This window comes from Aspergillus foveolatus (assembly GCF_047715535.1).
Source record: "Aspergillus foveolatus strain CBS 279.81 unplaced genomic scaffold BDW70scaffold_55, whole genome shotgun sequence".
NCBI lineage: Eukaryota > Fungi > Ascomycota > Eurotiomycetes > Eurotiales > Aspergillaceae > Aspergillus > Aspergillus foveolatus.
This window is the reverse complement of record NW_027396119.1, coordinates 23,959-41,049: the sequence shown is the minus strand read 5'-3', so window position 1 is coordinate 41,049 and position 17,091 is coordinate 23,959. Positions and strand designations below refer to the sequence as shown.

Genomic DNA, 17,091 nt, shown 5'->3' with positions numbered 1-17,091 from the left:
CACCGACTCGACGACAGTTGATCTTTACCCTATCTACCCGACGGCGGATACCCAAGTAGTTCAGCCGCAGCCCAGCCTCCCGATTTCACATCTTATGACCGCATCACTTAAAAATTCAACTTATATTTTTGGGATCAGAGAATGAATGGCACTCTGTCTGTCAATGATAGCGATAGCATGCCGGAGCCTACACTGCAAAAAAGCGAAGTGGACGCTAGAGAGGTCGAAGCCGTTGGGATGGATGCAGAGCCGTCGAGTATACTGCTGATCGAGCCGCGGACGCCTAGCCAAACGAGCGCAGAGTCGGATGGCTCTTTTACACCTCAACGCACGGCAGTGATTGTAAGTATACTAATCTCTGTAAAAAATAAATAAAAAAAATTCCTAAAAAAGCGAAGTGGTTTTCTTGGCTAAACAAACTATGACCAGAAACGCTCACCTGAAGAGCAGCCAATATCGCCAGCAAGTAAATTCAACAATCTCATCCTCAAACTTGCCGCATCAACGCCACCTGCCAAGGAAGCTAAAGAGAAACTGCTCCTCGCAGTCGAGAAGCTGATCTCCGATGGAGCGAGTCTCGACTGCACAGACAACAGCAGGCGGACACCCTTGCACCGCGCGTGCGCCAGCGGCACGAGGGACATAATCGCGCTGCTCCTCCGCCATGGGCCAGAACTGAAAGACGCGCGCGATCGGCGTGGAAACACGCCGCTGCATGTCGTCTGCTCTGAGAGAAGAGGGTCGGCGTTTGACCTTCGCACTGCGGTGAGTTTCTTCATCGATGCGGGGGTTGATGTGAATTGCTTGAATGAGGAGGGGGTAACGGCTCTGCATCTCATCGCCGAGCGAGGAGAGGAAGAGTGGATTAGCACGGTGGAGTTACTACTGCAGAACGGGGCGCAGATTGGCTTGGGCGATGGAATGGGAAAGACGGCGCTGCACAAGGCTGCCGTCGCCGGGTGCGCAGAGCTGGTAGAGGCATTGCTGCAGAATGGAGCGGCGGTTGACGCGGTGGATGAGCTGGGCCACTCGGCGCTGCATATGTGTGTGGTCAGTGAGAGTCTCGAGGCGATGGAGGTGCTGCTGAGGTACGGGGCGGATGCGAATTTGAGAGATGGACGGGGCCATACGGTGCTGCATTTGGTCTGCCGTTACGGATGGGTTGAAGCGGTGGATATGCTGATGGAGAATGGGGCGGACGTCGAGATCAAGGACCAGGATGGGTTGACGGCGCTGCAGTTGGCTAAAGAGACTGGGGCTGAAGAGCTGGTAGAAGCACTTCAGATGAAGGACGGGACAACCAGAGGACGTTCAAGGTCACCGGCCGCCCGGCCCGCAAACGGTGAAACAGACGGTACAGCTGACGCAGCTGGTCAGACGGACGAGGGCAAGGACGATGATGGGGCGAGTGTGGGAAACAGGGTCGAAGAGCGGGTAGGTTATAATTACGCAGACGAGGCGAGGGAGGAGACGGAGAATGAGGTCAATGGTCAGAACGGCAGAATGGAAGACAAGGTCGACAACAAGACAGAGGATAAGATAGAGGACAGGGTCGAAGACAAAGTTGACGAAACAGACGAGGACCAGCTGGACGACACAGATAAAGAGCAGCAGGATAGGGCAGAAGAGGCACCCAATACAACAGACACCACCGAGGCAATCCTGGTGACTGACGAGGCGATGACCAATGGAAAAACGCGGCCAACGACCAAGGACAATATGATCGAGAGAAGGAGGGCCAGGAGTGAACTGACGATCAAAGGACCGACGAACCGAGAGGAAACGCGCAGGCAAGACAGGGAGACCGCGCAGGAGATCCCCATCCAAGCCCACCGCAACCTCTGGGCCGGGGTCCAGCGAGACAACGGGGACGGCTTCACCCTCGCCCGGTACGACAACCACGATATCAGCTTCGACGCCAAGCTTGAATCCATCCGGCCAGTCTTCCACGAAGGCAAAGACATGCACGAGGTGCAGATTAAGCTCAACTTTATGCGGCCGTACTCCATGGACCACCGCATACGGTATGCCAAGGTCGACGTCAACCTTGACCCTCGCGGCAGCGAAGCACCTAACATCCGCGGGATCATGCCGCAGGCGGACCGGATGGAGGTCTCGGAGCAGGAAATCACCTCGGGCAAGACATTCACAGTGGGTGCGTCGGGGAACGGCGGCCCCTCGAACGTCAATATCAGCATGGAGGGCTCCAAGAGCAAGAGGTCCACCTTTAAGGGGGTCCGCATCATTCACGGGGCGATCCGGGACCGGATGCACGCTTCGTGGAGGCTGTACGAAGAGCCTGGCAGCCGGAGCGGACTGCCTGAAATCGTGCGGCTTCTGCTGCTCATTTACTGTGAGACAGAGTTCGATATTCGGCTCGCGCTCTCCGTCAAGGCGTGCCATTTCCTCACATTTGGAATTCCCCGGACGTTAACTGCCCGGCCAGGCCCGTCATATACAGTCCCTACATTAAACGTTATCACGACGTACGAGCACAGTCTCCGGCTCAGGCAGATGCTGGATGTCGCAGACCGCGCAGCTACAATGATCGAGGAATCCGGCAGAATCGAAAACTTTTTCTCTCGCGCCATGCGAGAGCACAAAATCCGCCATCTGATCATGAACGGCTGGCGGGAAGACGCCCTTCTCCCCGAGTGGAGTGATATCCTGGAAGATGTCAGGGCGAACGATTTTACGGCCCTGCGTTCGAAGTTGCTCGACATGGACCGAGCAGAAAGACTGAGGCTGGAGCCCAAGAGACGGGGAGATGAACCGGAGGACGAGGTCAGAAGGGTCGGAAACGCCTTTGTGGAAAGATCTGGCGATAGGGCCCCACGGCCGCGCAGCTGGGAGAGGTCCAGACAGGCCTCAGAGACAGTGCATTTTGCTGAGATCTACGAGAGTGATTCAAGATCAGCCTCCCCTAGCGGACATCCACGGTACCGAGAGAGATATCGGGCATCGATGGATGACTACAGTGACTCCCCCAGGGTCAGGGTGCGCCGTGGTAGGCCTGCAGCAATGATTTCTGGCTATGGTGAGGAGTATACGCATGGGCGCGGGGATGGCCGCGACCTCCATTCGCGCAATCCGCTCGAAAATTTTACTGCAGTTGGCCCGGGGTACCATATCTCACGGTTGGCATGATTTATGATTATGATACCTGCTTTTCTCTTTTATTATGTTCGTGGTGGAGGTCTCTTGCGCGTTCGGTCTATTGCTACTACTGCATTGTATATACACAGAGAGCATCAAGACATCGCATACAGATCTCTTCAAGGATAATCGGCACATGAGCTGCATGAAAACACTAAAAGATGGACTTAGACCACTTTATCGTGGCAGCCAACGTCTCCAACAATGCAATCCCGCAAGAATTGACGCCATCTAGCTTCCCCAATTGCACCATATCAAAATGATATTGCTCTTTCGACACAATTGATAAAACACCCACCCCTCCCCGCCCCTCCTCCGCTTTGCTTCATACCTTGCACTTCATTCATATAAGCATCCAAGTCTCTTGAAACAAACTAGACCCGAAAACAGTGCAGAAATGGCCCACCTCCAAGCCTGCCAGCACATATCCCCAGACTCCGGGTTCCCCATAACTTTGCACCCTCTCTTCAACCCCAAGATCTCCTCGCATGTTCCTTCTGAACCGATCCGGGACGAGATAACGCCGCCCCTGGACCGCGCCTCTTTCGCAGACCCAGAGAAACGTGCTTTGTTCGCTCCTGGTGTCAAGCGGATCGATCTCACCGAGAGTATCGGCACGGTTCTGGAGGGAATCCAGATTAGCCAGCTTAGTGGTCAACAGCTCGATGAACTTGCGGCACTGGTGACAGAGCGCGGGGTTGTCTTCTTTCGAGACCAGGATCTGAATACAGAGGGGCAGGGTCGCGTTTTTGAGCATTTTGGTATGTCTCGTATACTATAGCGTCGGGGCTGAAGGTGTGAAGAGGTGAGAAGAGGCTAAACTGGCACATAGGGATTCTGGATAGACATCCAGCGCAAAAGGTTCGTTTCACTGATTCATTCTATCAAACTTGCCGTCGCGGAATAGTGCTGACCTTTTCCAATAGGACCAAAAGGTTGGTTTCCTTACCTTATTTTAGTTTTTATTTTGTTGTTTCATCTTATTTCTTTTGATCGCAGTTACATAGCTTGATGTCTGACCCGACCTAGTTCGTCAACATCCATGGAAGCCGCGAAGACCACCGCGAGATACTGAAGTACACACCATGGGTTCGTCCTTTCAAGCCTCAGTGAAAATGGATGTTAACGGTTGGGTCGACAGCCGAGCGGGGACTTTCACGCCGATACCTCTTTCGAAATCAACCGTGCGCCCCCCGCGACCTACGCTCCAGAATACCTGAGATTCGCTGACATGAAAGGAACAGCTCCATCCTACTCCCTCCTCCGAATGGAAGAGCACCCCGAGGTTGGTGGTGACACGGCCTGGGTACGTAGCCCTAACCCGTCCTTTAACCCGTAGTTACCAGGCACCATGCTGCTCAGGGCAAGGAGAATGCTAAAGCAGGCAAGGAAGGTCTCGCAATACGGCCTTTACGACGCCCCCAGTGACGCATACAAGACGTTTCTCGACAGTTTGCATGCTGTACATACCTCCCGATTGCAGTGTACGCTCCGCCTGTTCTCATTCTTTTTTGCCCAAAAACAGACTTTAGCGCACCGTGAGAGATAACACTACTAACTACAGACGACACGATTCTTGACTTCTGGGGCACAGGCCCAAACCGGCCGCCAATCGACACCCACCACCCAGCTGTGCGGACTCACCCAGTAACGGGTCTGAAGGCACTGAATGTAAACCCAGGCTTTGTGACGGGTTTTGCAGAGTTAAAGAGGACTGAGTCTGGTACTTGCCGCCCAATATATCTGCTTTCACTTTTTCCTTTTTTTTTTTTTTTTTTTTTGAAGTGTGGACGTGGATGGGCCAAGGTCATGCTAACCACTGGTTCTGATACAGACAAAGTCCTCGACTTTCTAGCGTACCATATCCACTCCGCCGACGACCACTATGTGCGCTGGAAGTGGGCGGTTGGGAGTGTGGCGATGTGGGATAATCGGTGCACCTTGCACCGCGTCATCCCAGGCACGTATGAGGGCAAGAGGAGGGGGATCCGAACTACGGTGTTTGGGGAGAAGCGTATGTCCCAGAAGGACTGGGATCGACGAGACGAAGTATGGCTAACGAGGTACAGCGTAATTTGACCCTGCTAGTGAGAGCCGTAATGAGAGGAAGGCGAGGGAGAAGAGGGAGAAGGAGGAGAAAGAGAGAGAGAAAGATAAAGGAGAGGGCGTTACAGCGGTAGAGACTCCTGCGTAAAGGCCCTGGAGCTCTGTACTTTCCATTGATTGCTTGTGTGCGTCATAGTGTATATTGTGGTAGTTGCAGCCAAACGGGTGAGATGAGCAGTTTAGGATTTGACTCAGTCAAGTGAAGGCTCTATAGGTGACAGACCTTATAGATGAGCAATGAGGTGTATCCGGTTGTGTGACGAGTAATATAGCTCTTGTGCTTGAATCGTCAAGCTTGGGAAATGATTTCTGTTGACAGGAAATGCACTTATAGAAAAAGGATCTCTCTTGCACTCTCCAACAGCCATTCATAATTGCGAAGGGCTTCCATTCGCGGCTGACACAAACTAGGGCTCGATAGAAGAAGAACTATTTGACCGTCAGGCTTCAAGAACTACCATGGTGATAATGATATATTACCGACCTCAAAGAGAAACCTTGGATCACAGGGGAACACTACTTAGACTAAGCAGGAAGCTCGGTCTTTGCCACTTTATAACTGAAAAATTAGTTAGCAACCCCTTGTTTCACTCTAGATAAGTTCCTCATCTTTCAATATGCTACCGACCAACCAAACCAATCCCAGCCTCTCAAAGCCCCCATCGACTTCCAAGCCTCGAAACAAGAAGTATGTTCTAACTATGCGCGGTGTCTAGGATCTGCCCCTAATCTCGTAATTGGCCAAATCTGCCGGCTCCTCTGGCACTAACAAGTGGTATATAAAAAACAACTTCCCAGGCAAGGTTTCCTAGGCTCCATCCTAGCTCACCAACCCTGATCAGCCTAGCTTCTAGCCCTTCCCACCACATAACAACAGTAGACTTATCCAGAAATTGGTAGGAGGATCAGGGTTATCTCCTTTGAGTGTCCCCGCCCTATAACCCTTTCGCCATTCCCAGGAGCAGCAGAAGAAGGTACCTGGATTTGAGGAGAGGACTGTGATGCGTTGCTGGAGCAGCCACCTATGTCGTAGGATTATAATTCAACATACCAATGGCCACGGCAAGAAAAGAGATCTTGCCTCTCACCAGGTTAACAGTACAATCAAGACGTATCTTCTTAAAGTTTACTTCAAGCCAGAGTCAAGTTCTTGTATTTTCTTTTTCTTTTTTCTTTTTTCTTTTTCCTTTTTTCTTTTTTTCTTCTTTCTACTTTTCTTTTTTTTATGTCATTTAGGACAGAAAGTAACTATCAGCGGCGCTGAGATGGATGCAACCGGGCTTAATAGTGCTTCTGTATGAACTTGTGAGATATAGTATCAGCACTGGTTCAGTACCCAATCCATACATTCATACTTCGGGTTCGAGAACTTTACCCGTATGAAGATGCGTGTCATGCTCAGCCCCGACGGCGAGCGAGAAATTTCGCTGCCGCACTTATGCCTGTGTACGACAAATGTCCCATCTTAAAGCATAATGGACGCCGATGATACAGGACCGTACATGGATGAACACAAATACTGGGTGAATGTAAACTATAACGCCCAGAACCTAAGCGTCCTCCACAGACCAGACGCTGCGTCTGGAAGTACTCGTTAACTGTCCTTCACGGTTGCCAGAACATCAAGCCCCGTTCCTTTCGACATAATATGATCCTGCCCACGAAATAGTCAGTCAGAGCCAGCCATGATCATTTTTGAAAGTAAACCAATAAAAATAGGGAGTGGAATGGCTCACTAAATATACCCCCGGCATGCACGAAGTCACAAACCTCGCAAAGCCTGCACTGCCTCCACACCAGAACTTTTTCGCCCTGCCATCCGTGATCTCACCCACGACCTTGCTACAATAAGTCATCAGCTCCTCCCTCTCTATCCCGTCCTTCCCCTGCGCTCGGTCTTTTATAACCGCCTCAATTGGCTTGTACATTGAATCTTCTGGGAGTTTGTACTCATCAAACCGCCCAACCTGCCCCATACTCTGCACAGCGCCAGTGACAACCGACAGGACTCTCACGTTAAACGGCTGGAGCTCAAGGCGGAGTGTCTCAGCAATGATCTCCTGGGATCGTTTTGATGCTGCATACACGCCAATGTAGGGGCAATTAATGTACCCCGAGACGGAGGTGATGAATGTCACTGTCCCGTTCGCGTTTATGAGTAACGGAGCGAAAGCTTGCGTTACAGCAAGAGGTCCCCATACGTTGCTTTCATAGAGGTCTCTTGCTTTCTTCAGATCCTGGTCGAGGATTGGCATAAAGTACCCTTGGCCGGCGTTGTTGATTAGGTAGTCTAATTTGCCGGTGCCGCCGGTATGGGATTTCACTGCCTCAACGGCAGCAGTGATTTCATCATTCTTACAGACATCGAGGGGTAAAAGAGTAACGTTGGGTAGGTCAGCGAGCCTGGACATTTTGGCTGGGTTCCTAGCCGTTGCAAAGACGTAGTAGTCCTGAGCTTGGAAAGTTAGGGCTAGGCCGGAGCCGATGCCGTTGTCGCTGCAGCCAGTGATGAGGACGGTCTTCCTGGGCATTGTGAGTTACTCGGTGAGTTGAGTAAGCTGAAGTACACTAAAAAGGGAAGAAAAGAATTACATATATGCGTTGAGTGTGGGAACATAGGATGCAGCTTATATGTCCAGGCTCACTGTAACAAGACAGCGGCGGCTGCGGAAGGGCGCGGGAGCTTTGAAATCTGGCTGCTGTCACACCACGATAATGCCACAGATTAGTTTCCACGGTTCATTTAGTTCGATACTACCCTCGGGTATTTTCCATTTTGTTCAAAGCTCCCAGTCCGCATATAGACAACCCAGTCCCGCGCGGCGAGCAACCAGCTTTAGCTGATGCTAGCACAGTACACCGAAGCCCTAACTAACCGCCAGCATGCCTCTAACGTCGCCCAAGATACGTACATATGAATTCATAGCATGCTACTCTTCGATATAGCAAATTTACGCCATGCCATTCATGGGATATACCTGTGTGGTTCTTACAAATGACTGGACGTCCTCTAACCAAACTCATCCCAGTCTCCGCAGTCCGTCTCCTCTCACTCGACGTACAAAAAAGCAATAAACTCGATAAGCAATCAGACTGGAAGAGTTGGGGATGATTTTCCCATTCAAAGTCTCTCAATCCTCAGCCTAGCATGATCCGAATCATCCGGCTCAATCACATCGCGTTTCCGTGACTACTTCTCCCCCTCCCGCCAAGCAAGTAACCCTCCTCGTCATAGTTGTTCTGTACTGCGCGTTTTCCGTTGCATGCGTCTTAACCGCGCAATACACAATCAGTGCAAGGAGTACGTAGCCCGTCAGGGTAAGATAAGTGCGAAGTCATCCTCGTTCTTGATTGCTTTAGCTGCCCCCTTGCGTTACACATTAAAGCACCGGGTGGACGCATCACCAATGAGAATGGCCTATTCTGTACTCATGCCAAAAGAAAGATGTAAATGATAAGGTCCACTCTCACCGTACAGTCGAGAACACAACTGTGCAGTTTGCGTAGTCGGGGGGTAGATCTTTCATGAAACTGCAACACCCCTCTCTTATAGCTTTGATGAGTCCGTCTGCCTTCAACCAACCGACCGACTGCTTGGGAATGCTATATCCAATCATGCTATCTTAACTGGCGGTACCCAAATGTGTCCCTTGGGATTCGTCCGCCGCATACCGGTGTTTAGAGATTTCAGCGCATTATCTCATCTTCAAGACCTGCCTAGGACAATGAAAGGTTTTGCCAGTAGGCTGTCCATGGTTGATGTGCCCCTTGGTGTTTTGTGATACGATGTCTTCAGGGCAGAATTTATACCACCGGCTGCCATGATGATGTCGCCGGATTCACACCAGCCGGCTTCAAATAGACCTTGCATCTGAGATTGTTGTCCGCGCAATGATGTAAGAATGTATTTGAACTCAGCATTAGCTACTACCAGTACTCAGAGCAACATATATTTCAGGGCAGATATGAAGAAAGGGGCCTCGTAATGCTCCAACCTATTGTATGAAATCAAACCAGGAAAAACGGGCTCTTAGAGAATAATGGGTAGAGATACTTTGGCCGTCAACGGCACAGCTTTCAATTTTATTGGTTATTTGCATGGCGGCGCAACGGGCTCTCATCGAGAATACTTGACTTCTTCATTACCTCTCCCATGACTTCCAGTCTACTAGAAGGCCCTCGTTCCCTTGGGACCAGTTCTGACTACCGGAGTCTCTTTTCAGATGATTCAGTGCACGTGTTTGGGTAAGACAATATTACGGCCTGCTGGTTCTAGCCTCAACACCGCAGGAAGACCCTTCGAGTCCGGGTCCAACGATGATGGTCATGGGTGATTGTTGGGCTCGGAGAGGATGCGCAATTCATCACGTTGCAAACTAATATTCATAAAGATAGTTGTGATTCGGGATGTAGAATTTGAACAGAATAGAACACTTACTATTAAACATTGATATTCAGAGAACCGAGCATTGACAATGGATTTCAATCGATATATGACAGACAGGGGCACGGGGTAATGATGCCGCCCCTCAGGAATGATGTATTGTTATGAGCTCTACTAATCTAGAATTAGCCTGCATCTATTTTCTGGAACATTCACTCATAGTGGGAGTAAATACGTTCCAGTCGATATCATTGGGAACCTGTAAAAGGCGTGCACAATGAGACTGCATGGTTTCGAAAAATGGGTACCAGATATTAACCCTAATTACAGCCTCCCCGCTTCAGCAACAGGGCCTCAGAAGTGCAGAGTGAAGATATATGCAGAGAAATGTGCATTTATTTATTTTTGGAACCAGGGCTGCAGTCGACCATGAAGCTGATGCCTGTAGGCTTCTGATTGATAGCAAGTATGGTGACCTGGTTATCCAACAAGTTGAGGAACCGCTGGAGAAGACTGCAGCAAATTGTAGGGAGGATGTTGTGGGAATCTTACTGCAAAGGTATCCAACCCTGGAGCAGCTCAACGTCGCCGATCGGGACCAATACACGCCCTTACACCACGCGGTCGAAAATGGACACTACGAAATAGTTGTGCTCTTAGCTAATTCCGGTCGCGACATAGGAATTAACGAGCAATGCAGTTCCAATGGCAGGTCATATGGCTTGATAAAGCCGCGAAGCCCATTATGTCTGGCTACTTTCCATGGCCACACGGCAATAGCCAAGTGCCTTCTCCAATGTGACGGTATTTACATTGAAGCCCGTGGCGCATTATTAAACGGTCGCAAAGTAATTGCTTTGCAGATTGCGACGGAACTTGGTCGTCAAGAGATCGTCGACCAAATCAGTGGTTACGTTGGGAACGTCGAGTTTGGCTACCCCACAACGCCTGACCCGTTGGCTTTTGCTCATGACTTCAGTACATTGGAAGATCCGGATCTTCTAGAAGATTTCGATTTGGACGATACCTACCCAGGACTATGATTGTCAGATGGACGCAGACTGTACTAGGCAGTGTTTTTGAATCCAGTCATCCTGGAGACTAATCCTTTTTATGTATACAATGGCCCTCCAAGATATTTTACAACGCACCGGATTTTGAGCGGGAATTCCTCTAAAAACCATGTGCAGGAACCGAGTCCCTGCACAATCCGACGACACTGGCGTTGTAGTCTCCACGCGCCCGAAATAGAGCATGACAGTTAGGGCTACTGCCAACCATGCCCTAGTCAAGCACGAGCCAGGGACTCTTGATTTCAAGAAAAATACGTATATAATAACTTATGCAGGAGCTCCAGGTAAGCTGGATAAAGAGCACGTAGTGGCCTAATGGTATGACCTTTAACTGCATTACCTGGAATGCTATTATAAATAGGATATAGAGACATGTGACTGGTTGTGAGGGACAGTACAGTATAATCTGATCTATATTTAAACTGCTAATGGAGTATGGGCCGCATATCAAGCGCTCCGTCTCAATTTTGGCCTTCTCTGCTAACTGCCTTTCAATCATGGTCCTTCTATGGCGGCAGGCATGGTAGCGATGACGCAGCACTCTTTTCTGGTGCAAAACACACCCGGTGTGTTTATGCAGGTTCCATCCGTATGATCTAAGCTAGCGACCATTTGCTAACTCCTGGTAGATGGGACGTCGAGGGTAAGATTCGGCGGCCAAAGCAACTAAGTGATCATGGAGCTTATTTATTCTTGTGCCAGTGGCGACTTGGTCTTGGTAATTCGTTATATATCTCATTTGCAGGGCTCCAGTCGGGTCTCGTCGCCTGTAGTTGGGGGTAGCGCCCAGAAGCCTGCTATGTTGCCGAAGCTAGGGCTTGGTGGGATGTAGCGAGGGCCCGCGGGAAAACCGCCAGTCAGAGGATAAGACTCACAAAGACTACAAAGGAAGTATTCCAACCTAAACAAAGATACGTCCGATTATGTTGAATGTTGCAACACGCTGAGAAATGCTCCGGTATCTTGGTGGTGCAGTTAGTGGACGTTATCTTGCGCGGTACGAGGAACTTTATATACCCTCTTCTGTGACAAAGTCAAACTGGAGCCACTTCTCTTTCTTCCAAGATATATCTGAAGCCGAAGAGGAGGTTGCAGACTCCCGAGATGCGCGCGATTCTTGAGAGATACCGGTGACTGCACTCTCAACGGAGTTCCGACGCGATGAGAGACCCAGGCTATTTCGTCGAGTTCCAGCGACGGGAAGCCTGATCTCACGTTTACCTGCCCGTTGTGGGGAGGAGAAATCGGATACTGACATTCTCTCGTCAGGAAAAGAACAAGGAAGGGGTTGTTCAATGCGGCAAAGGTACCTGGGATATCCATGAACCCGGCCAGTGCATTAGACGCACCACGGTTAGAGGCAAAGTAAAGAATCGAGAGCGCGCCAGTCAGGGGGTCCTTTAAGACACGTACGGTCTCCTGCGAGCAGTGATCTCTCATACCACTAGAATGGATGCGTCTTGTGTCGCCGCAGAAGAGGACATGGCGGCGGAGAAGGATGCTCTGGAACATATCCAGGTCTGGTCAAGCATATTAGCCAACTTTCGAGCATAAAAATAGAAGTGCTAGTACCTTGCTTGTTGTGACAAACATAAACAGGCGCAACGTGCAACCGGTCCGTTGTCCCATTCTGCGCTATCTCCACTCGATGCGCCGACCCCATGAAGCGGATGGATAGCGGGTTTGATACAGCCGACGAGTGGCGAGTGTACTGCAGATAGGGGATCATGGTACTCTCCGTTCGGCTGGAGGGGCGTTTACGATTTAGCGAATGCTGGAGCTGTATTCCACTCGCAGGGTCGGTGCCTTCAATCATATCACGGCCGTTGGTCCTGGGATCGAGCGACACGGCTACCTGGCATGTCACAGGAGGATGCACGTAGCCGTCCTTGCGGAGACGGTCTGGGAATAGACTGCGGCATATATAAGTCACAAGCAAGGAGACCACCTGGCAAGGCATGGCAGTAGGTACCTACACATGGACCGGGTGTTCAGTCAGGGGCCGAGGGGATATGCTGGGTCTGCGACCCCATGTCGAATCGACCGAGGCTGGAGATTGAGGAAAGCTTGATTCGTACGACGAAGTGCGTGACATAGCGATTCCATCATCACCTACTGGCACCATGGAGGGCGAGAGGTTCCTTTGGGTGGAAGCGTCTAGGGTAGAGGATACATCGACAGACGGCGTCTCGGCCCGGGGACTAGGTTCTGGAGAAGCTGACCAGAGATCGAAATGCGGAGGTCCTTCTAGAGGGTGAAGAAGCCGAAACTGCACCCAGTCCCTAAATTGATCCCAGTCTTCAGCAGCATCGTTCAGCACCTTGGTCGACCTTCCGGGCTCGTGGTTAAAGGCAGATTGCTGCTGGCTGGGCACGACAACCGGCTCATACCCGACCTTGTCCAGAGCCTCCCTCACCTCGTCTCCGATGTGGTTCAGCATGTCAATCACTGGGGCAACCACCGTAACGTCACTGCCAACACTGTCGCTCGTATGGGTGCGCCTGGGCGGATCAATCCGCTCTGGAGACGGCGTCGGCTTCCTGCCGATGGTATCCAGGCGCAGGGCCAGATGTTCTAGCCTATCTGTGATCTCATGAATGCGTTGCAAGGCGGCCTTACCGTCCGACTGAGCGAGCGTGTCATCCTCGGGGATGGCATTCAGACCGGGAGTGGGATCCAGCAGTGTCGGGTGGCGTCGCTGGACCCTGGCCAGATACTTGACATTGAGGGCGTCGGTAGACCCTTCAGGGAGACAGCGGCGAAGAATTGAAGATACCTGCACGCTCATGGTCCTATATTTGGAAGAGCCCGTCAGTCAGTCTCTGCGGCTGGCTCCATACCCGGCCCGATCTGGCACTGACCTTACTGCCCTGAGCAGCTCCAGATGGTCCGCTCTCGCCTGTTCTGACAGCCGCCATGTCGCGTCCCTGTTGTTCACAGTGACCTTTAAGATGGCAATCTGTATATATCGTTCGAGGTACCGTCGCAACCGCTCGGCGTCCTCGCGCTCTGCAGGCCATGACACCCTCTCCCAGACGCTCAGGATCCGGTCAGGGAGACTCGGTCGTCGCTGCGTTGCCTCTGCGACGAGTCTTTTATGTCTCTGGATAAATTTCGCGCACCGGTGCAGTGTCTGCTCGTAGCCTTCTCCCAAGTCGAGATCCTCACCCGGACAGTTGGTGGCAAGCTCAAGAAGCTTTTCCAGGGCACTCTTGACCAGATTGAACTCGGCTCGAAACAAGACAAACTCCTTCTTTGCCGAGTTATCGCCTTTACCGAAGCTCTCGTAGATCTGCCATGCGATGTTGGCACCTTGGATGAGGTCCCCTACACTCCATCCAAAGCTCATGACGTGGGGTAGAGGACCACAAGGGTATCAAATGGTAAGAGTATGAACAAAGAAAAAACGAAAATCCAAACCGAAGTGGAGACGGTTATTCAGATACAAGATTGACGGGGGAAGTAATAGGAAGCTCGGGAGTCCAGAAGCAAGCCAGCAGGCCACCTAGCCGTCCCAATCCGGAGTCTCACCATGCCCTTAACATTCTAGCCAGGTGGCAGCCCTGGGGCTCCCGTGAACTGCTCCGAATAATGCTTTGAAGAGCCAGTAATTGTGATTGCGAGAACGTGGATATTGACTGCATGCATGATCCTTCAGTCCAAGCACAGCCCGGGTGGCGCCCTCTTAGTGCTGGCTGCCCCCAATCGGACGCCGCAGGGACGCAACGTGGGTAAAGGAGACGCTGTCACTGTCTAGATCTTAATATCAATCTTCTTGTCTTCTCCTCACCTTGGCCGCTCAGCATGATGTCTTCCTCCGTCGCTACTTCTAGAGCCGCACTGGTCTGTGGGCGCCTATCCATGTCCACGGGTGAATGCCCATGAAAACCCCCGATTAAAATAGGCAACTTTTCTTGGTCCCTCAACGCATGACGATTTCTCAGGGTCGAAAAGGCCAAGCGCCAGAGCCACAATAGTCTGTTCCTTCTACGAGCTCCCGAGACGAGTTCAGCCTCGCATCGGGCGAGGCCCCCCTCCGGGAACAACCACCTTTATGAGTAACGCATGCCTCGTCACCCTAACCTTCACTTGAAAAGAGTTTATTTAGCGATTTGGCTCATAATATCGCGGCATTTGCAACTGTGGCCATGGCCGTTCTACCATTTCTCACGTTGCATCTCAACCCCTGGAGGAATTATGAGAGCTTCCAGCACCATACGGTAAAATGCGTGCCACAGCCATACAAGGCCTTGGCTGATTGTCATATAGCCGGCGCAGCGCCATGAATACATGCTTGGCAGACTGGAAAATGCCCGACGAAGGGAATGGGTCTGGGTTGTGATAGTAGCCGGGATTGGCTTTTTCACAGATGCCTACGCAGTAAACAGCCACCTCCCATCGAGAAATATCCCAAGCTGACGAGACAGATCTTCTCGGTCAACATGGTTATTCCTATGCTTGGTATCGTTTACTGGGAAGGCAGGGAGAACATGCCGCAACGGTTCAGCGTAGCCCTGAGCATTGCCACGCTCGGCGGCGCCATGGTGGGCCAGGTCCTGTTCGGCATGGCCGCTGACATCTGGGGCAGACGCAAGATGTACGGGCTCGAGTTGGTTGTCCTCATATTTACAACACTGGGGGTGTCGCTGGCATCTACTGGGGCCGAGTCGTCCATGTCTATTGTTGGCCTCTTGATCTTTTGGCGGTTCTTCATGGGCGTGGGACTCGGGGGCGACTATCCCTTGTCTGCTGTGATATGCTCCGAGTATGTACACTGCAATGTACTTGCAACCCCTACTAACATCACAGGTTCGCTCCCACCCGTATTCGAGGCCGGATGCTTGCGGCTGTCTTCTTCTGCCAGTCGCTCGGTTCGCTAGCGGCCAACCTGGTCGCCCTCATAGCCGTCGCCGGCTTCCGTCATCGGCTCCTGGAGGACGGCTCTGGTGCTGGCTGCACGGGGCGGTGTGTGCAAGATGTCGACCGCATCTGGCGCCTGATCGTTGGTCTCGGTGCGGTGCCAGCATTCATCGCCTTGTGGTTCCGACTGACGATCATTGAGTCTCCACGATACACGGCTGAAGTCACTCAAAACAGCTTGCAAGCGGCTGCAGACGTCTCTTACTTCTTCCGGTCAGATGAGGCCATTCCTGCGCCGGATATGGGCCAGATCACCGCCACAATAGATATCTCACCTGCAACCACAGACCCAGACTTGTATCCCTCGAGCGCCAACTCTACTCGGTCTTCTGCCTCAGAGGTCACCCCCGCCGTCGACGTAGGCAGCTTTTGGGGTGCATTCAAGCTCTTTGCTATCCAACCTAAACCCTTTCGAGTTCTGATGGCAACGTGCCTGTGCTGGTTTTTCTTGGATCTTCCCTTCTACGGGCTCGGGCTGATAAGCCCGCATGTTATCAACACCATCTGGCCAGGCAGAGATAACCCTGAACTTGGCGTATATGACTTCCTCCTTCAAAACTCCTACCAGAGCATGGTCGTCGTGTCCTCTGGCGCGGTGGTGGGAAACCTCATAGCTATCTTCACCATCGACCGGCTCGGACGGCGCAACATCCAGCTCAACGGTTTTTTCTGGCTTTTTATCTTAAATATCGTTATTGGAGCTACCTTCCGTCACCTTGGACAGAGAACAGATTCTTCAGCCCTCGTCGTTTTATATATCCTGTGTCAGATCTTCTTCAACTTTGGTGCGTTCTTCTCCTCCTACCTGAGGCTTGACTAATAGGACCTATTGACAGGACCAAACACCACGACTTACATTGTAAGTAACCGTAGATGTGTCTGACTAAGAGCGTTGCTGACTTTGTATTACAGCTCCCGGCAGAACTCTTTCCAACGCGCTTTCGCTGCACATGCCACGGTCTAGCTGCGGCCGCGGGAAAACTCGGTTCAGTAATCGCCCAGATATTTATATCCTTCGTCGACTACGGATACGGTTCATACCATAAAGACGATCCTCCTACAGACTGGCTGGGGTTTTCTCTTCTTTGGTAAGTTTGCCGATGTGGAATCGTATCTACTAAGCTCTGTTAATACGAGATAGCCTGTCGACCTTCATGCTGTTCGGCCTCATCGTCACCTATTTCTTCGTCCCTGATGTTCGGGACTCTGATGGAAAGATTAAATCTCTTGAGAAGCTGGCTGATGATTTACTGTCGGACTCAGGACCTTTGTTTGAGACACGTCAGACAGGGGGCTTTTTTTTTACCGAAAATATATGATCCACCGGGGTAGCTGATATAAGAACGTAGTCCAGGGTCGATTATGTCTCCAGGCCGTGTATAATACCTACTAGTCTTGTTATATGGGAAAATTCATTGTATTCACCAAGTTCGGCCTAAGAAGTTTTTGATC

At 51.3% G+C, this 17,091-nt stretch overlaps 6 protein-coding genes across 6 annotated transcripts; 4 read left to right on the top strand and 2 right to left on the bottom strand.

The window, feature by feature from the left end:
• The first annotated feature begins 648 nt into the window (after positions 1-648).
• BDW70DRAFT_98524 (uncharacterized protein) lies at positions 649-3,629 on the top strand. The gene has a single exon (XM_073745346.1). It carries the CDS (start codon positions 922-924, stop codon positions 3,145-3,147), a length of 2,226 nt encoding a protein of 741 aa, XP_073593069.1. The 5' UTR covers positions 649-921; the 3' UTR covers positions 3,148-3,629.
• Positions 3,351-5,358, top strand: BDW70DRAFT_98510 (TauD/TfdA dioxygenase family protein). Its single transcript, XM_073745345.1, has 10 exons — positions 3,351-3,917; positions 3,989-4,017; positions 4,083-4,091; positions 4,186-4,245; positions 4,298-4,340; positions 4,401-4,462; positions 4,550-4,640; positions 4,721-4,879; positions 4,991-5,170; positions 5,226-5,358. Exons 1-10 carry the CDS (start codon positions 3,554-3,556, stop codon positions 5,228-5,230), a joined length of 1,002 nt encoding a protein of 333 aa, XP_073593068.1. The 5' UTR covers positions 3,351-3,553; the 3' UTR covers positions 5,231-5,358.
• A 1,106-nt stretch (positions 5,359-6,464) lies between these two features.
• On the bottom strand, positions 6,465-7,889 carry BDW70DRAFT_142024 (uncharacterized protein). Its single transcript, XM_073737866.1, has 2 exons — positions 6,999-7,889; positions 6,465-6,916 (listed from the first exon to the last, which is right to left on the bottom strand). Exons 1-2 carry the CDS (start codon positions 7,791-7,793, stop codon positions 6,857-6,859), a joined length of 855 nt encoding a protein of 284 aa, XP_073593067.1. The 5' UTR covers positions 7,794-7,889; the 3' UTR covers positions 6,465-6,856.
• Positions 7,890-9,923: 2,034 nt separating this feature from the next.
• BDW70DRAFT_162730 (ankyrin repeat domain-containing protein) lies at positions 9,924-10,689 on the top strand (the record flags this gene model as incomplete). The annotated part of the gene is made up of 2 exons (XM_073741178.1): positions 9,924-10,006; positions 10,095-10,689. The coding sequence occupies 2 exons, from the start codon at positions 9,924-9,926 to the stop codon at positions 10,687-10,689; spliced, it is 678 nt and encodes a 225-aa protein (XP_073593066.1).
• A 1,039-nt stretch (positions 10,690-11,728) lies between these two features.
• Positions 11,729-14,068, bottom strand: BDW70DRAFT_170436 (uncharacterized protein; the record flags this gene model as incomplete). Its single annotated transcript, XM_073742931.1, has 5 exons — positions 11,729-11,970; positions 12,030-12,239; positions 12,292-12,632; positions 12,696-13,511; positions 13,581-14,068. The coding sequence occupies 5 exons, from the start codon at positions 14,066-14,068 to the stop codon at positions 11,729-11,731; spliced, it is 2,097 nt and encodes a 698-aa protein (XP_073593065.1).
• Positions 14,069-14,867: 799 nt separating this feature from the next.
• Positions 14,868-16,958, top strand: BDW70DRAFT_162728 (major facilitator superfamily domain-containing protein; the record flags this gene model as incomplete). Its single annotated transcript, XM_073741177.1, has 7 exons — positions 14,868-14,939; positions 14,989-15,099; positions 15,147-15,484; positions 15,529-16,424; positions 16,476-16,498; positions 16,552-16,727; positions 16,781-16,958. 7 exons carry the CDS (start codon positions 14,868-14,870, stop codon positions 16,956-16,958), a joined length of 1,794 nt encoding a protein of 597 aa, XP_073593064.1.
• Between the last annotated feature and the right edge of the window lie 133 nt (positions 16,959-17,091).

Bases quoted from the DNA above. Each gene is read 5' to 3' on its own strand.
- BDW70DRAFT_98524 (XM_073745346.1), top strand. From the start codon at position 922: ATGGGAAAGACGGCGCTGCACAAGGCTGCCGTCGCCGGGTGCGCAGAG.
- BDW70DRAFT_142024 (XM_073737866.1), bottom strand. From the start codon at position 7,793: ATGCCCAGGAAGACCGTCCTCATCACTGGCTGCAGCGACAACGGCATC. The intron at 6,917-6,998 runs GTGAGCCATTCC...TTTCGTGGGCAG, and splicing joins GCATGCCGGGGGTATATTTA to GATCATATTATGTCGAAAGG.
- BDW70DRAFT_98510 (XM_073745345.1), top strand. From the start codon at position 3,554: ATGGCCCACCTCCAAGCCTGCCAGCACATATCCCCAGACTCCGGGTTC. The intron at 4,246-4,297 runs GTTCGTCCTTTC...TTGGGTCGACAG, and splicing joins TACTGAAGTACACACCATGG to CCGAGCGGGGACTTTCACGC. The intron at 4,641-4,720 runs GTACGCTCCGCC...TACTAACTACAG, and splicing joins ACATACCTCCCGATTGCAGT to ACGACACGATTCTTGACTTC.